This window comes from Sinocyclocheilus anshuiensis, unplaced genomic scaffold (assembly GCF_001515605.1).
Source record: "Sinocyclocheilus anshuiensis isolate Anshui unplaced genomic scaffold, SAMN03320099.WGS_v1.1 scaffold671, whole genome shotgun sequence".
Classification (NCBI taxonomy): domain Eukaryota; kingdom Metazoa; phylum Chordata; class Actinopteri; order Cypriniformes; family Cyprinidae; genus Sinocyclocheilus; species Sinocyclocheilus anshuiensis.
This window is the reverse complement of record NW_015551031.1, coordinates 164,507-184,775: the sequence shown is the minus strand read 5'-3', so window position 1 is coordinate 184,775 and position 20,269 is coordinate 164,507. Positions and strand designations below refer to the sequence as shown.

The following is a 20,269-nucleotide window of genomic DNA, read 5'->3' as shown; positions in this document are numbered from 1 at the left end:
CTTTATTTATTCCTTCTCTTTCTAGCTTGTACTTATTTGAACAATGTCTAAGAACTTGGTATTACAACCACTTCCTGTGTCTGTTTGCCTCTTAAGAAGAATCGCTTTATGTATCCCCCAATTGTAAGTCGCTTTGGATAAAAGCGTCTGCTAAATGACTAAATGTAAATGTAAATGTAAATGTTCTCTGCATTGAAAATTAAATAGGTACCTCAACAGAAACAGGTAGGCCACTGAATATGAATGATATCTTTGCTTTATCATTTTATGTACAGGCAAATATCTTTCTAACAAACAGGGACATAATAATTATTAATGGCCTTTAAAGTATGACCTCTTTCTGCATTTATCAGATCATGCCAGTGTATCGCACAACTTCATGAACACTTACTAGATTTTCTATTGAGCTCTGAAATTCACTTATTTTCTTCAGGGTTTCATTGTCTCTCTTCACCTCATTGATGTACATTGCTAGGTCCTTCAAAGACAAGACAGACAGACAGACAGACAGACAAAGGCAAAACACTCAGATAAAAAATCCAAGCCACTCATCCCCCAAAATAAAAAGTCCCAGAGATCACTGCACAATAAACATTATGCTAGGCATAATTATATTACAACCCAACTATTGACATCAAATACTCTATTAGGCTATTATGTGTATATAATGGTCATAAAAGAGTTCAAACCTGCATGGCTTCTAGTGCCTCTTTAAGCTGCTGTCTCTCCGGGCGGTCCATAGAGTGACTTACTAACTCCTGTGGACAGACAACATAATGATAAGTCACGCATACTTAGCCTGACACAAGACTTGTGCCTGTTTATGGTGGTATTTCACTCTAAAAGACATTATTTAAATGGTGTGCATATATGTACACACACACACACACACACACACATAAAATAAATTATATATATGTATACCATGTGAAATGCTTGATTGAATGCATGTAATTATAATTCTAAAAAGCTTAGTTTTTTTTTTTTTTACTTTTTAACTGAGGACATCAAATGTGGATGTCCCTAAAAGAAAGAGGTCTAGTTAGATTTAGCAAACTTTTTAAGAACAAGCACACGCCATCTCAAGCACAACTCACACAGGCTACACAGCAACACTCCTTGGGCTTGAGTGTATGAAATGGGCTGCGGATAATATGATTTAAGCATGGCTGATTTAAACAGTGTCACTGTATCCACCTCCCAATGCTCACTTCCCTCTCCGCTGTATCCTGGCCGTCTGTCACACGTCACAGTCTTTCTCTCCGTATACATTATTAATGTGTGTTTTGAATTAATGATGGTTTGTATCATGCAGGGCATCCTGTTTTATACATGATCTCTATTAGCAGTGGCTGAGCACAGTGGAGAGCCACATGGGTCTTGTTGGATGAGGTAAAACGATGTGAATGTTTTATAGGGTTTTGGGGTTCGCAAGATACTGCTGTTCTGCTGCTTTCAAACTTTAAATTGGAATAAATGGAAGTTGAACAGGTTGCTTAATGAGCTCATAGTAATGCTGATGGTGGCTCTCACCTTAAGCAGAAGGTGGTATTTGAGGACCCTCTGCATAGGGACCACCAGGAGATCCTGCAGTTTAAATTTCCCCTCCTGGACCTTCATGGTACACTCCTGTGGAGGAAGATTATTTCAACAGGTCAGCAGTTTTTAAAAGGAAAATCTCAGAACAAATAAAAACAAAGTGGAATTTAAAAAGACATAATTGTTAAAGATGACAAGGCTTTCTGGAATGTGACATTTTGTAAGATGAAAAATTATTAAAGGGGTCAGTCATATGATGCGATTTCAATTTTTCCTTTCTCAATTTTTTGGTGCATAAAGAAGATCTGTAAAGTTGCAAAGACTAAAGTCTCAAATCCAAATAGATATTCTTTATAAAAGTTAAGAATCAACCACACCTACCTAAAACGGCTCGTTCTAACACGCCCCCACATATCTACGTCACGATGTGGGAAAATTTGCATAACGCCGCCCAAATGTTCACGCAAAGAAAGAAGTTGTAACTTTAATTCTTGCTGTTGCCGCTGCTGCCATGTTGTGGAGTCGCTGTGTTTCGTTGTGAAATCGACACTACTTTGTTTGGCCTTCCAAAAGAGGACACAACTAGAAATCAGTGGTTAAGTTGTATTTACAACACTGATCCAGAACATTTCAACCCAACTGTGTGCTGCGCATTTTATGGAGGATGAGGACTGTTTCCTGAACCAGTAGCCTACAATGCATCTGTGGCACAAAGGCTGTTTCTATAAAGTTGGGCAGTTATTTAATATTTATTTAATATAATATTTAAATAATTTGCCACTGATGATTCAAACGCGAGTTTTGAGCAGTGTAGAGTAGCGCTTGTTGTTTGTCGTTTCTCCGATCACAAATGCAGACATGGTTTTATGTTTACGCAGCGCGATACGCAACGCAACGCAACGCGTAAAAAGACAGCATAAGTCATTATAATCAGTAATTACAGCATTATGCATGAACATTCACGCCTCCTCACGTATACCTTTTCTACACAAAAAGTGTCTTAGAAAATTTAAATCAATATATTGTTTTCTGTGAATGAGTGAGTAAGATGATTTTCACATAATTTTGAAGCAAAAACTCTAGACTTCAAGATCAGTTCTCAAAAGTCTTGTGAACAAATGTTCTGTATGTGTTTTATGGCCTTATTTCAGTGACTTTAAAATTGTAGTTTTTCACTAAGCACGCATAAACGTTGTTTTCTCAAAAACACAATCACGTACATACATGCTGCTCACATATTATTGTAGCCCAGTTTGTGCTGATTACAGTGTTATTAAACTTTAGACATTCAAATGTTTGTAAGCAACTGAAAAAAGCACAAATGTCAGGGCATGTCAAAACTTTTCCAGGCCCCAAAACACCCTCGGACCCCAGAGGGTTAAGGGGCGTAACATTTCCGTCACACGCTTGAGGCATTCGGCCCATCACAACGCACTGGATAGCTAGCCAATCAGAGCACACCTCACTTTTTTAGAACGATGAGCTTTGTAAAAATCGACGCGTTTCAGAAAGGCGGGACATAGAAGAGAAACAATAATGTACATTATATGGAAAATAATGTGTTTTTTTAACCTTAAACCGCACAAACACATTGCATTACACCAAATACACAACGTCATATGACCCCTTTAAATAATAAAAGGCAAGGCTTGATTTTATCCATTAAGATTTGACTGGATTTATGATATTATTGGTTAGTGATATTTTTTCTCCAAATTTTTATTAGTGATTATGAAAATGTTTTTCTTTGGAATAGTGTGTACTATAGAAATCCCTTTCCACCCTAAATAAATACATACATAAACAAAAAATTGTGAATTTATATCTCACAACTTCATAACTGGGTCCCTGTATCTCACAATGTGACTTTATTTCATATTTTAAACACAATTATCTTTTTTCAACTCTGAGATGGAAACAGGCTTTGATTGTTCCTAATCACACACAATAAGACCAGAAACATTTATTAGATAAATAGTAATATAGTAATTTTTTTAAATCAAAAATTGATTTCATTTTGTCTAATGTGTATAAACTGTATACTGTATATAAACAGACGTTATCTTTTCCTCCGCACGATTTGTGGTCGTCACTTAATGTGTTAATCTCTTCATTTTTATCCTCCCTGTTCTCAAATGACAAGTAAGCAAGGAGGACAGACTACTCAAATGTCACGCTTGACATTCAGAGTAGACTGAGGAAGAGGTTCATCATCTCTATGACTATCAGTGACTCCACGTCCCTCCTTATGAAGGATCTCTGACTAATCCACTACAAGAGCCACTCGTCTCTTTCCAAGAGGTCTCATAACCACGCACTGTATGGACTGAACCCGATTACAGAGCCATTCTTGTGTGTGAGATAACAGGACGATAATTATGTGAATTTGTCAACAAGCATGTCTAGAATTTCAGTTGCTGTGATTTCATCTGTAATCTCCTCTAATCCCATGTGGAAATAATGGCTTCTCTCGCCAGTCTTTATTTTTGGAGTCATTAAAGTAAGCCACACTGCCTCAGACTGGCAGGCACAAAAACAGCACTGTAGTCTTTGCATCCTGAGTAGCATTAGTAAAGCAAAATTAGTTCATGTCCCAAAACTGTCAACAGCAGTCTGCTGAGAGGGAACGATGTGCTGGGGCTGACCACTGGAGTGGTCTCTGGGAGAAAGAGCTGTTAAAAGAGTCTCTTTGAGGCGGTGTACCTGATGAGAAGTACAGTTTTAGTGGGAGAGTGAGACCTGCATGATGTTTAGTAGATTTTGAGCATTATTAATTCACTTAAAGATAAATTACATCACCCTCATTTCAAATGCACACGACTGCCTTAGAACACAAAAGTAAAACCAAATAATGCCCTGATTGCTGTTTTTTTTTCTTTACTGCAAAAACAATAAATGTGTCCTGGAGCTTTCAAATGGTAAAAACAGAAAACAAAGAATCATAAAAGTTGCCAATTTGACTCCTCAACTAATCAACTCATTCCGAGTCTTCTCCAAGCCACAATATAGCTTTTGTGTGAGGAATAGACTGAAACCACGAGAGCAATAATGATGTTCGTTTAATGAACATATTGTTCTTTGAGTCAGATTATTTCAAGGAATTGATCCAGTTCACAAAAACATGCTTGAATGATTCTTTTTTTTTCCAAATTAGATCGATTCAGTTCACACAGACTCAGTGATCCAGTCCCAGCAGTTAAAAGCACACTGAGAAAAAAAATTAAAAAAAATAAAAATGATATATATATATATATATATATATATATATATATATATACTGATTTTTATTTATTTATTTTTTTAATTTCTTTTTTTCTTTTTTTCTTTGATTAAAAGAAAGTTAACAAACTGACAATTGTAAAGAGTAATGGCTGCTGAAAATTCATCTTTGCCAACACCGAAATAGAATGGACAGAAATTACATCATAAATATATTATAATGGAAAACAATTATATTAAATTGTAATAATATTTCACAATATAACTGTTTTAATGTGTTTTCATCAAATAAATGCAGCCTTGGTGAGCATAAGGGACTTCTTTCAACAAAATTAAAAAATATCTTAATTATTTTAAACTGTTGACTGGTCGTGTATATGTACGACACTGCATACCTGAAACATCAATATGCCACCGACACTTTAAGAATGTACAAGCAAAATGTTAAGAGCATACCTCCACTTTACACTTGACATCTTCCCGTGTGGCAATCAGCTCATCCAGTGTCTTCTGAGCGTTCTCCATATGGCTGCAGTACTGGCCGTAGATCAGCAGTCTACAAAAGAAAGATCAAAGATCGATACCAAGACTTTGCAATGACATTCAATACTCAGGCTCAACATATAAAAGGAATAGTTTCATTATATAGAAAACAACAGATGTACTGTAATTTGGGTTTGGTCAGTAAATAAGACAAAAATTATTTTCAGTTTTACCTGAATCTTTGAAACCATTAAAAGAAAAAAAAAATCTGTGCTACATGTGATGAACAGATAGTTAGTGTTACATCATTTTATTATAGAGCTACATCTGCTGTGCTCTCTTCATCTAATTAATCTGAGTGAAGCATTTTGTGGATTCTGGATTGTGTACAAGTTAATTTGGGCCCCTGTGAACATCAAGACACATTTATTAGATTTCACAATGGACTCCTGATAGTGATCAGCACATTCTGGAAGCAGCTCAAAGTCATCTCGTCTAGATTATGGCCCCATGTGTGGCACAGATTTCTGCCTCTGATTTAAGTAGGACACTGGCACAGTTGGCAAGCTCAAACCCTTGGATGCTCTCAGCTTGCCTGCCTCTTAACTGTGTTCTTGGTTAAGCCGATTTCACTTTATAATATATACTCATTACTTAGTTATCCTTGATCAGAAGAATGAAATTGGCTGTAATCCTATAGAACCCCAAAGAAAAAAGATGAAATCTGGAAGAAAAGTGGTCAGATCAAAGCAAGATACATTTGATCTAAATCCGAACTGGATTATCCTCTAAGGCAAAATACATCTGGATGAGGTCAATTAATCAAAGGATGAGGATCAAGTCAAATCCAGCTCATTAAGTGTGGTCTCTGAAGTGTTACAATCTTCTTGATGGTCAGCAATTCAGCCTCCAAGTGTCACCTCTCTATATGTTGACATGCAAGCCACCCGTTAAGATCTGCTACTGTAAGGAGTGCGAAACTAACTGAAACTGTAGTCTTGAGCTGAAAAGGGTGTTCCCCTGCTGCTCTGCTCAATGTCTGGGCCTCCGTGCCCTTGGACTAAGCAGGCCTGATTAAAGGCTAATCTGGAACAAGAGAGGCAGCTTGGTTCCTCATGGAAATAGACTGATGGAGATTAATGGCGGCCCCACTCAATTATGAGCCAAAACGCACATTCAACAGCATATTGAAAATGCGGGAGCAGGTGTCGGGAATTAGCTGTAATAATAACAGATGTCACAGGCATAATTGAACATGAAGGTCTTCTTTACAAGGCAATTTCCACATTAAATGTTTCAGGTGCCTTGTAAAATGGACTGCGAGGGAGAGAGGGTGCTTTATGTAGGACACTTGAAACAATGCAAGAATAATGGAACGAGAATCTTCACATAAGTGTCTTTATATGGCTTTAAAAGGTATTATATGCATCAAACTTTTACATTTTAAATTACATTGTTAAAAAATGTCATATTGTTTTACTTTTTGTTTAACTTTTTACTAATTAAAAAAAAATCTTTAAAAAAGCTTTGCCATAACAAAAGTATTTTAAAACAGAAAATAGTAAATTGTAATAATGTTTTACAGTATTACTGTTTTTACTAGGGATGCAACAGATCACAAAAATTTTTTGGATGACCAAAAAAAAAGGTACTTCTAACAGCAGTATTCAGATACCGAAACTGCATAGCCCTCACAATAAATTAAATATGAATCTTTGTTAAATCTACAACAGTTTTTCAATCAGGAGCAGTGAATGATTTTCTCTCTGTCTTAACATTAATGACAGACAGCAGCAGGTTATTAGGCTGCTGTCACTTTTAGACTGAATGCACTGATTCAATATCGTGACACACATCTATTTTTTCCTCAGTTGTGCATGTTCACTTAAGACATAACTGATTACACTTACAAGGATACTCGGAGAGACAGGCATTTTGATATAATTTTGTGTGTATCTGTCCATTCAAATGCAAGAAGATGTGAAAGAGAACTCAACTGGGTGTTTGTATGCTGAATGAGATGAGGCCCTCTGTGTGTGCTTTGGAAGAAAACAGAGCACAAATACCAAATCGAGCTTTCATTTGCGCCTACCTGCACTCTTAAAAATAAAGGTGCTTCAAAAGGTTCTTCAAACGATGCCATAGAAGAACCATTTTTGGTTCCACAAAGAACCATTCAGTCAAAGGTTCTTTAAAGAACCCTCTCTTTCTTACCTTTTTATAATCTGAAGAACCTTCTTTTGCCACAAAGAACCTTTTGTGAAACAGAAAGGTTCTTCAGATGTTAAAGGTTCTTTATGGAACCATTTAGACAAAAAGGTTCTTCTATGGCATCGCAAAGCACTTTTAAGAGTGTGTACTTGAAAGGTTTATGGATAGCTATGATTTTTCCCTTCCATCTCCATTATCCATTCATGGTGCTCAAATGGATGTTCTTTCATGCATGCACTCAGACCATGCTTTGTCCATCTGTGCTAAGCATCTAATGGTACTAAATTGGCTAACATCACATTAACAATGAAAAAAAAACTTACAAGCACTAGAAATAATGTTGTGAAGTGTGGTGTACACATCCATTGAACATATTTGATTAGGAAGGCTGCAAATGCTCTTTCATTCAGGGTTGTACTCAAGACATACATTAGTGTGCAACGGAGATCACTCTTTAATGACCCATTAATTATGTGTGTTTAAATGCAACCGGAGTAGAAGTGAAACATGTTAACAACCAGAAGCAACACACATTAAGCAGTGCAGCCTCAAGGAATGTGCTCTTTATGAAGACAATTCTGTTGACTGATCCAGCTTGGAGTGCTAAACACTTGCACACCTCCACCTCCCCAAAGGCATCAGAGTTGTAAGAGAAAGGTGTTGAAATAAAAAGAAATGTTGCAATGTGTGTTGCCACTGTCTCGTTGGCTTTATGACGCCAGCCAACCTTAGACATGCAACATCTTGACAACTGCAATGGCAAAACAGTCAAGGCTATTCAGGCTCTTCTCTAAAAGTTCATCCTGGTTTCCTCCTCTTTTGGCACTTCAGACTATGAGGGTGGGATGTGATCGAGAAGAAAAGAGAGAGAGAAAAAGCCCTGGGTTTCTTAAGTGTGAATATTCCCCAGGGTGAAAGCCTGTGCCATTGCCGTGTAAACACATGCTCTTTGAATTCAACTCTCTTCCGGTGCAATCACCCGCCGCACCAACTTTCTCATTATGGCAAAGCTGTCATGAATGTTATTTCACAGAAAATACAATTTGGTATAGACGCTCTCCTTCCAGCTTCTATCTGTCCACTGGAAAAGACCCAGGCCAGCGAGGAAAACGCAAAGCAAAGTGGAAGTGACAGGTCGGTGAGAGAAGTAATAGTCTCTGACATGAGGCATTGAAGACCCCTCACCTTCACTCTAACACAGACCGCATGAAGTGAATAGTGGCTCAATCTCAACGCAAACCAACTAATAATGTTCCTCAGCAACTCTGAGCTCAATCCGGCAGTATTACATAAATTAGTTTGGAAATAACACTCCAAAAAAAATCCCATTTGAGACTTTAACGACCTCTGTGACAGTTTAAAAGCTGTGATTTGCTTTGCACTCTCGAGGTGGCGTCTTAGAAAGCAGCTTGATGATTTTTTTTAAAAACAAGATGGTATTTTCACTATTCAATATGCCCTTCACAGTGTCAACAGCTTCTGAAAAGCTTCTCAATTATTTCATTCTATGGAACGCAGCGCCGCAAAAGGTCACAGGGACTTACAAGTGGAGATAACAAAATTAATTAAAGGCAGCTGGGCTTTTGGAGCAATGGACAGAGGTGTGGAAGATAGCAGCCGCACAACGGCCAAATCCCTTGGCCATTTCTTTCTTTGTTGAAAGGAAAGGGAGAGGGACTGTGCATCCCATAATGAAAAACAGAAACATGCCAATCAGATGAAAAATTGCAAAGGCGAATGACGCAGCCCTGCTTTAATGAAATGAATAATTTGCCAAAAATACTCAGCGTTATTTAATGCTTAATGTCACCAAATGTAAATATATCCTGTCAGATATCATTGTGAGGAAAAACTTTTATAAAAGCCACACTCTCTCTCTTGCACAAATATTTTTTTTCTTTTTCTTATTAGTCTGCCATTTCCTGCAAAGTGTCAACCATATTTTGAGACTGAGAATTAGCTCATTCAAAGAGAACAGAGTAAGTGAGCATGAGATAAAATTATTGATGGTGATGCGCAATATAGACAGGCAAAGAGGTGAGGAAAGTAAGAAATAAAATCAAGCAGAAAAAAAGAATGTCCAGTGATAAGACAGAGAGAAATGGCCATGCGTGTCAGAACAGGGCCGCACCACTGTAATGTCGTGCCAAAGTGCATGTTAGTGTGAGCACCCACGGAAAACTGGCTCAATGAGATGACAGGCTCAGAATTACATAAACAAAAGAGTGCGGGCGAGAGAGGCGGTGCTGTCAAGCCGACTCTGCGTGATGCTGTCCGCTGGGCTCGAGGAAAGCCTTGTAATGGGCCAATTACCTATGCAAACTGACAAATGGAAACAATAGGGCTGTCTCCTCAATCTCTATTATTTTCCGTGCTTTTTTTTGGAAGCGATAGATCCCTGTCACCAACTTAAACAACTGTAAATAGCATATAAACATTCTGAGTGGGTTTGCTTCAGTTAATGGGAGTTTAAAGAAAACATTTAGATCTTACAGAACATTTTGAGAGAGATTTTCGTCAGAGCATGCAGTCATTACTGAAAACGAACCTGTGATTATCATTACCTACATCACAGTAATTTAGAGATCAGCCTCTCCCTGTGAGAATGCAAATGCTCCCCGCAGCTGCTGTATTCAATGAATGTGATGCAGAACAAAGTCTCAGTTCCTCTCGCAAGAGCCTATACTGTAATTCTCATTGGGAAAAGTAATTTACCCACCCGAGAGATAAGATATCTATGGAAGCACTCAAGCGGAGGTTAAATTAGATGTCTACAGCAGAGAGGAAGATAAAAGAGAAACAAAGTCTTTAATGTGCATTAGAACAAGTGGCTGCTATAAAGGGCATTCTGAGGACTTTAAAGTCAACACGAAATCAACACTAAGTATCTTGCACATTAAAGCAATGCAAGTTATTGATATAAAAGCAAATAATGACAGATTTGACTATTAGAAAAACTGAAAATTAGAAACAAACCACACTTAGTACCCTTAAAGCAATAGTTGAGCCAAACATTAAAATGTTCTCATCATTTACAGTACTCAAATCACCCTTATATCATGCCAAACATGTTTGCATTACAAAAGTGATTACTTTTTTTCTGGGGAACACAAATATATTTTGAATTATGTCTCATACAAGATGCTCACCACATGATGATGAATAAAAGATGACAGAATTTTCATTTTTAAGTGAACAATAGTTCAAATACAAGGACATTTTGGAAGCTTGCTGTCTGCCACATGATGCTGAACTAAGCCAGCTAGCTGCCAATGATTATTATTAAAGTTGATTTATTCATTTTGTGCTAATCCCATTAATATTTGGAGTTTACTATCTTTACTTTCATCCCATGTCCACTTCAAATCATAGATATACACTAATATCAGACTTGAATTACATCTGATGCAAGTCTAAAATCATTTTTGTGATATTAAAAAGCTCAAAAATGTCCACTGAAGTAAAGTTGCTCCAAGTCTAGAACATTGACTTCCTCAAAATCTGCAAGTATAACAAAGACGCTGGTGTCTGATAACACTGCGCCCCTGGAGATCATGATCCAAGAATTGCAGCAACGTTAATTCCTAAGATATTACTGCAAGGTCATCTGGCTGCTTAATAAACCAGAACACTAGACCAAAGTTCTCATCTCTGAGGACGCATACACTCTAATTGCAGTGAGGTCATAATTTTGTGTTACACCTACTTGGTTTTATTAAGTAGGTCCCAGTTGGGATAAAAAACAGCAATTGTGCTGAGCACAGCAAGAGCAGAACTCTTATACAGAAATATGGATTCAGAGGGTCTCAGTAATGCCTGATAACACAGAGTTTAATGCAGTGTAGCATTACTAGAATAAGCTGACTGTTACAGGGCCTGTCACTTAGTCAGGCCTCAGTGTTTCTCAATCCAAAGTGAACTGCAGGGAAACTGCACATTACTGAGCTGAATCAGCAGCGGTCCCAGACCAGTGACCTGGAATACACCGGGTACAGCTGCTCTCATTCTAACTTCAGAGAGAATATGACTGACTCCGCTGCATCTTAATATTGTCCGCTGTGTAAATAAGAGTGCAGTATTAAAGGCATACACAAAAGAAGATATTTTGAAAAGTGTCTCAATGATTTTTTTCTTCAGTAAAAGTCAGTGGGGTTCAATGGTGTGTAAATGACAATTTTCATTTTTGGGTAAACTATTACTTTAAGGTCATGCACTTTTATGACAGTTTTTTTAGAAAGACAAATGTAAAAAAATTACCTGTAAAAAGAAAGAGACTGTATAGCAGCTGGCTAAATCCTTTGGTAGATGAAATGGTGTTATGATTTTACTAGAGCCCCTGGGTATCTGTCATCCATTGTGGATAAAGTAGCTAAAACATTCTCTATTATCTGGTAATTGATTTTTGATACAGCAGCTACAGGAGACAGAAAAGAGCACTCAAAACAGGAAGCGTTCAGCTCTAAAGCAGCAGACTCTCGCAGACAGGTCTATTTTCTTTCTAAGCCCTCTGGGTTGTGGGCTCTGACGAGGATTTATTTTAAAATAGCTGGGCTGCTGCAGTCAGGCCCTACTGGTGTGATGGATTTTCTTAGGGTGGGCGACAACAGCAAGAATTCGCCTCCTTCACTTGAGGTCATTTTAGCTCAACAGAGGCTTAAGGTGTTGACAAAAGGGAGAGATGTTATAACAGTACTGACAGTGATAAACCAAAATACTCCATCAAGGTACTGACCTCTCCTTGAAGTCCAGAAAGATCTTTCCCAAGCCATTTCCCCCGCTCACCATGGTCAGGTCAATGGCCCTCAACAGAGCAAAATGGACCTTGATGATGTCCTGTATAAGAATTGCCAAGAATTGTCAGCCCAGCATTATTTATCCATTTGTTGTACCATACTTTTGCCCTATCAGAATGATTCATTTGCTGTCAGACACAAGCTTTTGCCCATCTGTCTGCGTTGCCAAAATGTAAACGTTTAAATTGTTTTAAGACATGTATATCTTAACATATATCTTTAAAAAAAATGAAACTCACTTTTTTTTTAAAGGCAACACGTACATAATAATCAGTAAAGTCAACATTTAAGTTATTACAATATACTACAAAAATATGGTAAATGTATACAGTAAATGATCACTCACCTCTAAATTCACAAATATGGCCTCCATATCCTGCTGTGTTAACACTTGCTTTAGGGGGATCATATAATTCTAAAAAGGAAAAAGACAAGAAAATCCCATAAATGTCCTATAATATTTAGCAGAAAAATCAGAACTGAATTCCAGAAATGGCACATGTAATTAAATTCATTTATTAAATTTACTCAAAGTCAAAGCATACAATCAAACACAGGTATTAAGACTGCTTACACCTTGTTGTGGTTTGGTAATTGTCTTTGACAAACAAAAGTCAAATACTATTTGTCTAGCATGGCTGCGGGCAGGCTGTTTAAAGATAATAAACCCCAAGAAATCCTGGCAAATGCATCTATTTGTTTCAGTTGCAAAGCAGAAAGGGATTTCAGAGCAACACTGACACGTTTGGCTTAATTAGGAAGAAATTAATCAAGTGATAATCAGTAAACAAAGCCTCTGCCTGGAATATGAAATCTGCATGACCTCTCACTGTTTTGACAGGGATTTATCACCTCTAATAACAGTACACTGGCTTATTTTGTCACGCTTCAAATTCTGTGTGTACTGTAGTATGTGACAGCACAATTGGAAACAGGGCAGAAGAAAACATCACACATTCAAGTTTGTACGATTTTTACATACAAGCATAAGTGCATGCAATAGCTCCAGGGTGAGATTCAATCTCGTGCCAACTGTACTGATTTACAAAACGGACACGATTTCTCACTTTGTGGACAGTGCATGGCATTTCTGCCCTTTCTGTAGGCAAAGGAAGTACTTTTTTGCTGTAGGCAAAGGAGTTAATTTTTATTCCATCTCTGCAAGACAGACTTTTCAGGATAGGAGATGGACTATAAATGAACTCCCAAAACTTACTACCAGATTCTGGAAGATAAATTCTTAAAAGAGTGGTACAAAAGGATATGATGCTGGTCCTTCAAGAGTTACTCTCAACTTATCTGTCATAAAGCCTATAAAAAAAAAAAAAATCAGTCTTCATGTATTTCACAACACTTCAGGATGGTATTCTTATTAAGAGAGGATCATTTTTTTTAGGATTTTTTTACCCAAGAAAAGTCTCTGAGAATCTGAGAACTTCTGGAGACTCCAGCTAGGTTGCCGTTTTGGAAAATCGTTGTGCTGGAGACTAAATGGTTCCCAATTGTTTCACACCTAATTCTTCACCTTAATTCTTCATTCCTTTGCAGTTAACATGCATCTTTTCTTCTCCACCGTTTTTTTCTGACCCAATAAGCATTTCACTGTCCAATGGTCATGCCTTAACGTTGCAAATTCTAGTATTGCATTAGTATTACATCTCTCTCATGGGCATTTAATAATTTTTGACTTTCAGTCTGAGTTAAATCTCTTTTTTGGCTCATTTTATCTGTAAAAGAAAACCTGCTTAATAATTATGCACACCCGAGTTTTTTTACTTCCAGCCTTCATTTACAATTATATATCAATTATAAATGATTAAATACAAAATTAATAGTAGTTATTAAGATTAATGTGGTTTGGAATTGGTAAAATGTGCTTGGAAAAAAAATATCAGAATATCAACTTGCCTAATAATTATGCACGCACTGTATTATGAAAGTAAATGGAAAGTTCAGTTTAATTTTCAAGTTGACTTTAAGGTATTAGAATAATTCAACATGCCACTTAAGAACACTTGTCACCTAGAGCTCAGTTCTCATCTTTTGTCCTCTCCCTCCATCTATTTTGAGTTACCGCACTATCCGCAGAGAACCCTATCAAGACCTTGACCCAATTCCAGGCCTTCATTTCCACTCTCTCCAGCTCTAAATCTTTCTATGCTCTCCACTCACCTTCTCAATGTCCTCCAGTGTCTTGTAGTACTTTGCCTCTGTCTCCTGAATCTCCACTAAGCAGCAGTTTCTCTTATCATCTTCCGTCATGCCCATTTTCTGTTATGGGAAGAAGAAAAAGACACACAAACCATGTTGGTATCGTCCTGTAGAATGCCAGCTCAGCACCTTTAAACACCTGTACAAGGTACCGAACTGTAATTTAAGGGAATTCAGGTCACAATCAGGATGGCCAAAGCACACTACAGTAAAAGACAGAGGTGGACAGAGAGTATTTCACAACAAAACCTCAAGGGCATCGTTGACAAGGACTGTAGGTTAAAACGCTGAGGTTCAAGCAAGAATTCAGTCTTTCATTCATTCAAAACAACATCCATGTCTAAGTCTAAAGCACAAAGAACAACTGTAGGAAAGCCATAAATGTGGTTTTGATGAGGGTTGAGTAACTAAATGAGGTCAATTCACAAAACAATAACAACAGAAAATGATCTAATAGAACATGATGCATTTGATTAAGAGTAATCACTGGCTCTTGGTGTAATGCGAGCGGGTTTGCAAGCTTGTTTAAGAAAGTGGCGATAACGCTGGAGCCGGGGGAAGGTGCACGCCAGCTGAAGGCGAGAGCTGGAATGAACATCACAACACACATTTAAACATCTGGGCCTGGCGGTGCACAAGGCCAAAGCAAACCTGCCCACATCCAGAGAAATTCAAGATCACAAACAATTGTTTCGTTAGAGAACAAGATGGACAAAAAAAGGGGGGGAAATCCTTCCAAAGGTCCACCTAGCAACACTGAAAGCAGCCAGGATTGGGAACGGCAAATACATCTGTGACTTTCACTGAATAATGGGCCATTGTGAAACTCCAGTGGCTATTGTGGTAAATCTGGAAATTGTCTGACGTATAGAAGATCAAGAAAAAATATAATATGCGAAACAACAGCAGTTTAGAAACACCTCTGTCTTGGTCTCTGACATGTTTCTTTCTCTCCCTCATTTGAGTGGCTGTATTTGTCCCACTGAGAATCTAATGTGCCCATGTTGTAGCATCTGTCTGATGATACAGATTGTGCGTGTGTGTATCTCTATGAAGGCGGGATCCAACCGTTTTCTCAGTCTGCAGGAGGGATTTCCTCCCTTGTGGGTTAAAAATAACTTAACATTAGCTCACTCGGTGTGACAGCACACACTTTAAACTCAGACGGACATTAGCACAGAGTCAGCCTCCCCTCCTTTCTCATTTCTAGCAAAAGGAAGACGCTCCTGCCATAAAATAACTGCTAGCATTTTTATTTATTTTGCACAGTGGATTTAAATATGATGAAAAAATATGATGTAACTTAAAGGATAATAAATGCAGTACATCCCAAATATTAAAAAGTATAAAATACCCCAAATATTCAAAATAACTGTTCATCAAAAAATAAAGTCTGATGTTGTTTTCTCACCCTCATGCCTTTCTTTCATCCGTGGAACACAAAGGCAGATGTTTTGCAGAATGTTCACACTGCTGCTTTCCATAAAATTAACATATAAAGAGATCTAACAGACCTAATCAAACATTAAGCATAATCATTTGTTTTTGGTGTAATGCTAGTGAGTTTTCAAACTTGTTTTAGAAAGCAGAGACCACATGCTGTAAAGCTCCAAAAAGTTATATTAATGCATATTGCAAGTTTATTTTCATAAACAATGTTGAATTAACTGAATTATTGGTATATGGGAGTCGAAACATTTGTACACATGCTCTACAGTTGGTGTACACATAAGAACATTTTCATGTCAGCTTCTGCTTTTATAAATGCAGATTTGTTCCTCACTTTTCATGTAGGATAGAATCGAGGGTATTCAGGATCAAATCCGATCAAATGCGCATTTTAGAAATGGGGCCCCATGTTTCTGCATATGCAAACTGGTCTGTCCTGATAACTTACAAAACATATACAAAACAACGGTCTGGCGTGAAATATCTTCAACTGGCAAGTTTAAAAATGAACATGCACAAATAATATTTTAGGTGTTACCAAGGTCTTTTAGGTCCCTGGTCATCATGTGCTTTCACTGCACGGAAAATAGCAGCGTAAACATTTATTAAAACATCTGAGGGTAAAATATTCATTGACAAAATATTGTATATATTTATCTATTTTTGTGTCACCTATTCCTTTAATAAATAAAATTGTGGAAATTCAATGAACTGTCAATAAGAGTGAGACTCTAGACCCGCTCAGCAAATTCTTCATATATGCATAAAGGGTTCAAGGGCTTGTGTCGACACACATTTTAAGGAAAGGAAAGAGGACCACTGAAGGAGCATAAGAGAATCATGTGCAGTTCAGCATGACACTTACCTGCATGTATCTTATCTGCAGCATTAAGGAGGCAAAGCAGCAAATGTAAGCAGAGCAAGTGAACTCGCGCACAGCCGAGGGAAAATGAAAGGAAAACAATCCATCTATATCCTCTCTCACACACGCACCAATGAGCGTTGTCCGTATGGTGTCTCACTCACCATGGGCTGTCTAACCTCCACCTTGATGATGTCCTCGTAGATGTCGTCCCCATCGTCCTCACAGGGGACGCAGTCATATATGTCATCCTCTCCCACATCATGCTCACTGTGCAAGAAAAAGAAAATAATTTTCTGTGACTGGAAGTACACTACTGTTCAAAAGTTTGAGCTCAGTAAGTTTTTATTTTGTATTATTATTATATATTTTTTATACGATTAAATGATTAATCAAAGACACACGGTAAGGACAAACTAAATTGATCAAAACTGACCATAAAGACATTTATAATATTACATGCATGAATAATGTTACAGCTTTGCCATTATGGAAATAAAACACCATTATATAAATGTACACCATTATTTTAACTTGTAATAATATTTCACAATATTACAGTTTAATATATTATATTGTGAAAAATATTACAGTTTTTCACATAAAACAGTCTTATTTGCAAAGTACCAGGTCTGCAGTCACCTTTTTGTCATCATTTGATGCAAAACACTGAGACAAAATATAGCAATAAAATATCCAGCACTATGCGTCAAAAATGGAAAGCAACCGACAAAATGTCCAAAGACAAAATCAGATTAATATGAAAAAGATCATATTGATTTATCACTTCGCTCCTGGTTAGGACAGTTTGAAAAGTATCGACAGACAGAATTATGAAATACCTGGGACATAGTCAGCATCCTCATATACAGTTTGCGGCCATGATTAGCTTGTGTATGTGTTTATCAGACATTGAAAGAGCCCTGAAACCGCAGCGATGCCATTCATCACTGCACACTCTGCCGTTGTTCTCTCAGGGGAGAAAAGGAAAGGCCGAAATAAAGCGAGTTGCCATCACAGAAGGTGTCCTGGTCCCAGCTGTGTCTCACATCAACAATCAAATCAGTCATCCATCCCTCCCTAAGAGAAGACCTCACTCTCTCAAACACACACACACCAGACGGCTTTGCAACCAGACAGCAACAAGTTCCTTCCTCACTTCTGCTGATGTGTCCAATTGCAGGCTAAAACAAGTGTGAAAAGCTAATTCGGCTTGAATCAAACGCCTGCCCAGGAGATTAGCTCACTGCCTCATCGGCTCATGGAGAACAGACATACAAACGCATCCTTCCATCCTTCTTTCAGCCCTCCCTTCCAAAACAAGTGATGATGAACTAAACATTTGCTTTATATTTGCATATATATCTAGCAGATAGGGCTGGGCGATTTTCCAGATTTTTTTCAATTAATTCGAATGTATTGTTTTGCCACGATTGTATTTTTTAGAAAGAAAGGAGGGGAAAAACGTGTTTAAAGAGGAGCAGGGTGCTGCAAAAGAAGTTAGAACAGCCTGGCAGGGTTCTGTCTGTGGATACAGACGTGCAAACATGGACAACACAACAGTGTTTTCATTTTAAACATTTACAAATGGACCTCTTAAATGATGGCCTGGAGTTATACAGCAATATCAAATTATGGCTGTAAGAGAGGAACTGTTTTTAAGGACCTGGAAAATCAAATAAAATGGCTCAGTGATTGGCTCAAAACACACAACCAATTTTCCCCACTTATCTTAAGCAGTAAATCCACAATTTATGAGCTTATATGTCAATTTATGTACCTCTGAGAGAACAAATATGATTTATTGGCCTCCATTTCATGCCAGAGTGATAAACCAGCAAAAGGTGATGGGGAAATATAGCACAAGCTGTATGTCTGTGCAGTAAACAGAGTGAAGAAATGCCACAGACCAGAGAGCAATTACCCTTTAAAATGTAACCGCTTAAAATACTGCACTTATTATGAAAAAAAAGGGTCGGAAAAGACCCCTAAAACAACACATTAGATCGCAAAAGACCCCCCAAAAAACGACAAATTGGCATTAAATCAAAACAATGAAACAAACCAGTGCACTAAGGCCAGCCCTTGCCAAAGTAGATATAAATAATATCAAATATCTGAAGAATGTAGGAAGCAAAAGATAATTCCCACTGCCCTGTGAGGGGGAGGATAGGAAAAAAGAAAAAAGAAAAATGATAAAGGAAGAAGTGATAATGCCAAGATTGGAAGATTAATTCTCTGGAATGGTTATGAGAAATACTGGCAGTGCCTCAAGGGTCAGTTCTGGCGGCTCTTGGCAGAAACCCTTGTGAAGTGGTTTGAAGGGAGATTGTTTTACATCCTACCTCTGCCCGTAGGGAGAGACCATTTCCTCTTTCCCACTATAACAAGAATGTACCTTTTCCATGCATTTCTATCTTTGATCTAAAATATATTACTCACTAGCAAACATAAACAAGCAGTTGTAAAAAAAAAATAAATAAATAAATAAATAATAATAATAATAATAATATATATATATTATACGTTTTGTACTAAACACAAATAAAAAGGGACATACCAATTTAAGAACCAATATAGAGCTTTTTAAGTGGATTTGCACACAATTTTATCCATTTTAAATGGGAAGCCACATTTTTAAAAACTAAAAGACTTATGTTCAGTCAGTTACTAAGATTTTTTTCCAAATGTGTTTAGAACCCTAACTGTATAACCTAGTTATAAATTCAATCCATGGACCTCACCTATGAGATTCTTCAGCCATATCAGATTTGTATTCAGAATGTTCATAGTAACTGAAAATTCATATGATCACAAATGTACGTTAAACTTTTTAAACGACAGCTTTCAACAGCATGCTCATTAGACAACTCTGGTATGTAAGTTTCTCTGGATCAGGTTATAATGACTGAACACACTCACGCACATAACTCAAAACAAGGGCTACTCACAGTGAGAGAGATTTCAGCACTGCACTGCTATTTGTATAATAGCAAAAAAAAAAAAAAACACAACAGGTGCCATTCACTTTTCATTGCAATTACTGTATGTATATAGTGGGACTATACACAGTCGGTGCATGTATACACTACAGTACGGTATTCTGAGCAGTGAATACTTCTACATTCAGTGTAGGGCTGGGCGATTTTTCCGATTTTATCGATTAATTTGAATTTAATGTTTTGCCACGATTTTATTTTTTAGAAATCGAGGAGTCGCGATTTTTAATAGAAATATTACCAAACGTCAGAATTAGACACTTTGACAATATGCCAATGATAACAGTAAAGAGAAAAGACTGCATGTCGTGCATGTCGGCACACGTGATTAACCGCTCACGTGTGACGCGCTCTGTGAAGGACCATTAAAAGCAGCACAAGCACCATTCACACAGAATGCGCTTTTGTGTTGACAAAGATGCGACGCGGGCGGTGGAATAGGTAAAACATGCAAGAAGATGGGAGTGAACTTCTTTTAACTTGAGCGCAGTGTTTTTAGAATG

The 20,269-nt window shown here is 37.5% G+C and overlaps 1 protein-coding gene across 1 annotated transcript in view; it reads right to left on the bottom strand.

Moving 5' to 3' along the window:
* LOC107661185 (guanine nucleotide exchange factor VAV2-like) overlaps positions 1-20,269 on the bottom strand; it is a 150,393-nt gene that overhangs the window by 15,414 nt on the left and 114,710 nt on the right. Inside the window, exons 5-13 of the mRNA XM_016450659.1 lie at positions 16,932-17,037; positions 16,771-16,785; positions 14,418-14,516; positions 12,592-12,660; positions 12,185-12,285; positions 5,215-5,314; positions 1,534-1,629; positions 690-758; positions 392-478 (exon numbers count right to left, since the gene is read on the bottom strand). Coding sequence (XP_016306145.1) covers positions 392-478; positions 690-758; positions 1,534-1,629; positions 5,215-5,314; positions 12,185-12,285; positions 12,592-12,660; positions 14,418-14,516; positions 16,771-16,785; positions 16,932-17,037 — 742 coding nt within the window. The remainder of the gene's footprint in view (positions 1-391; positions 479-689; positions 759-1,533; positions 1,630-5,214; positions 5,315-12,184; positions 12,286-12,591; positions 12,661-14,417; positions 14,517-16,770; positions 16,786-16,931; positions 17,038-20,269) is intronic.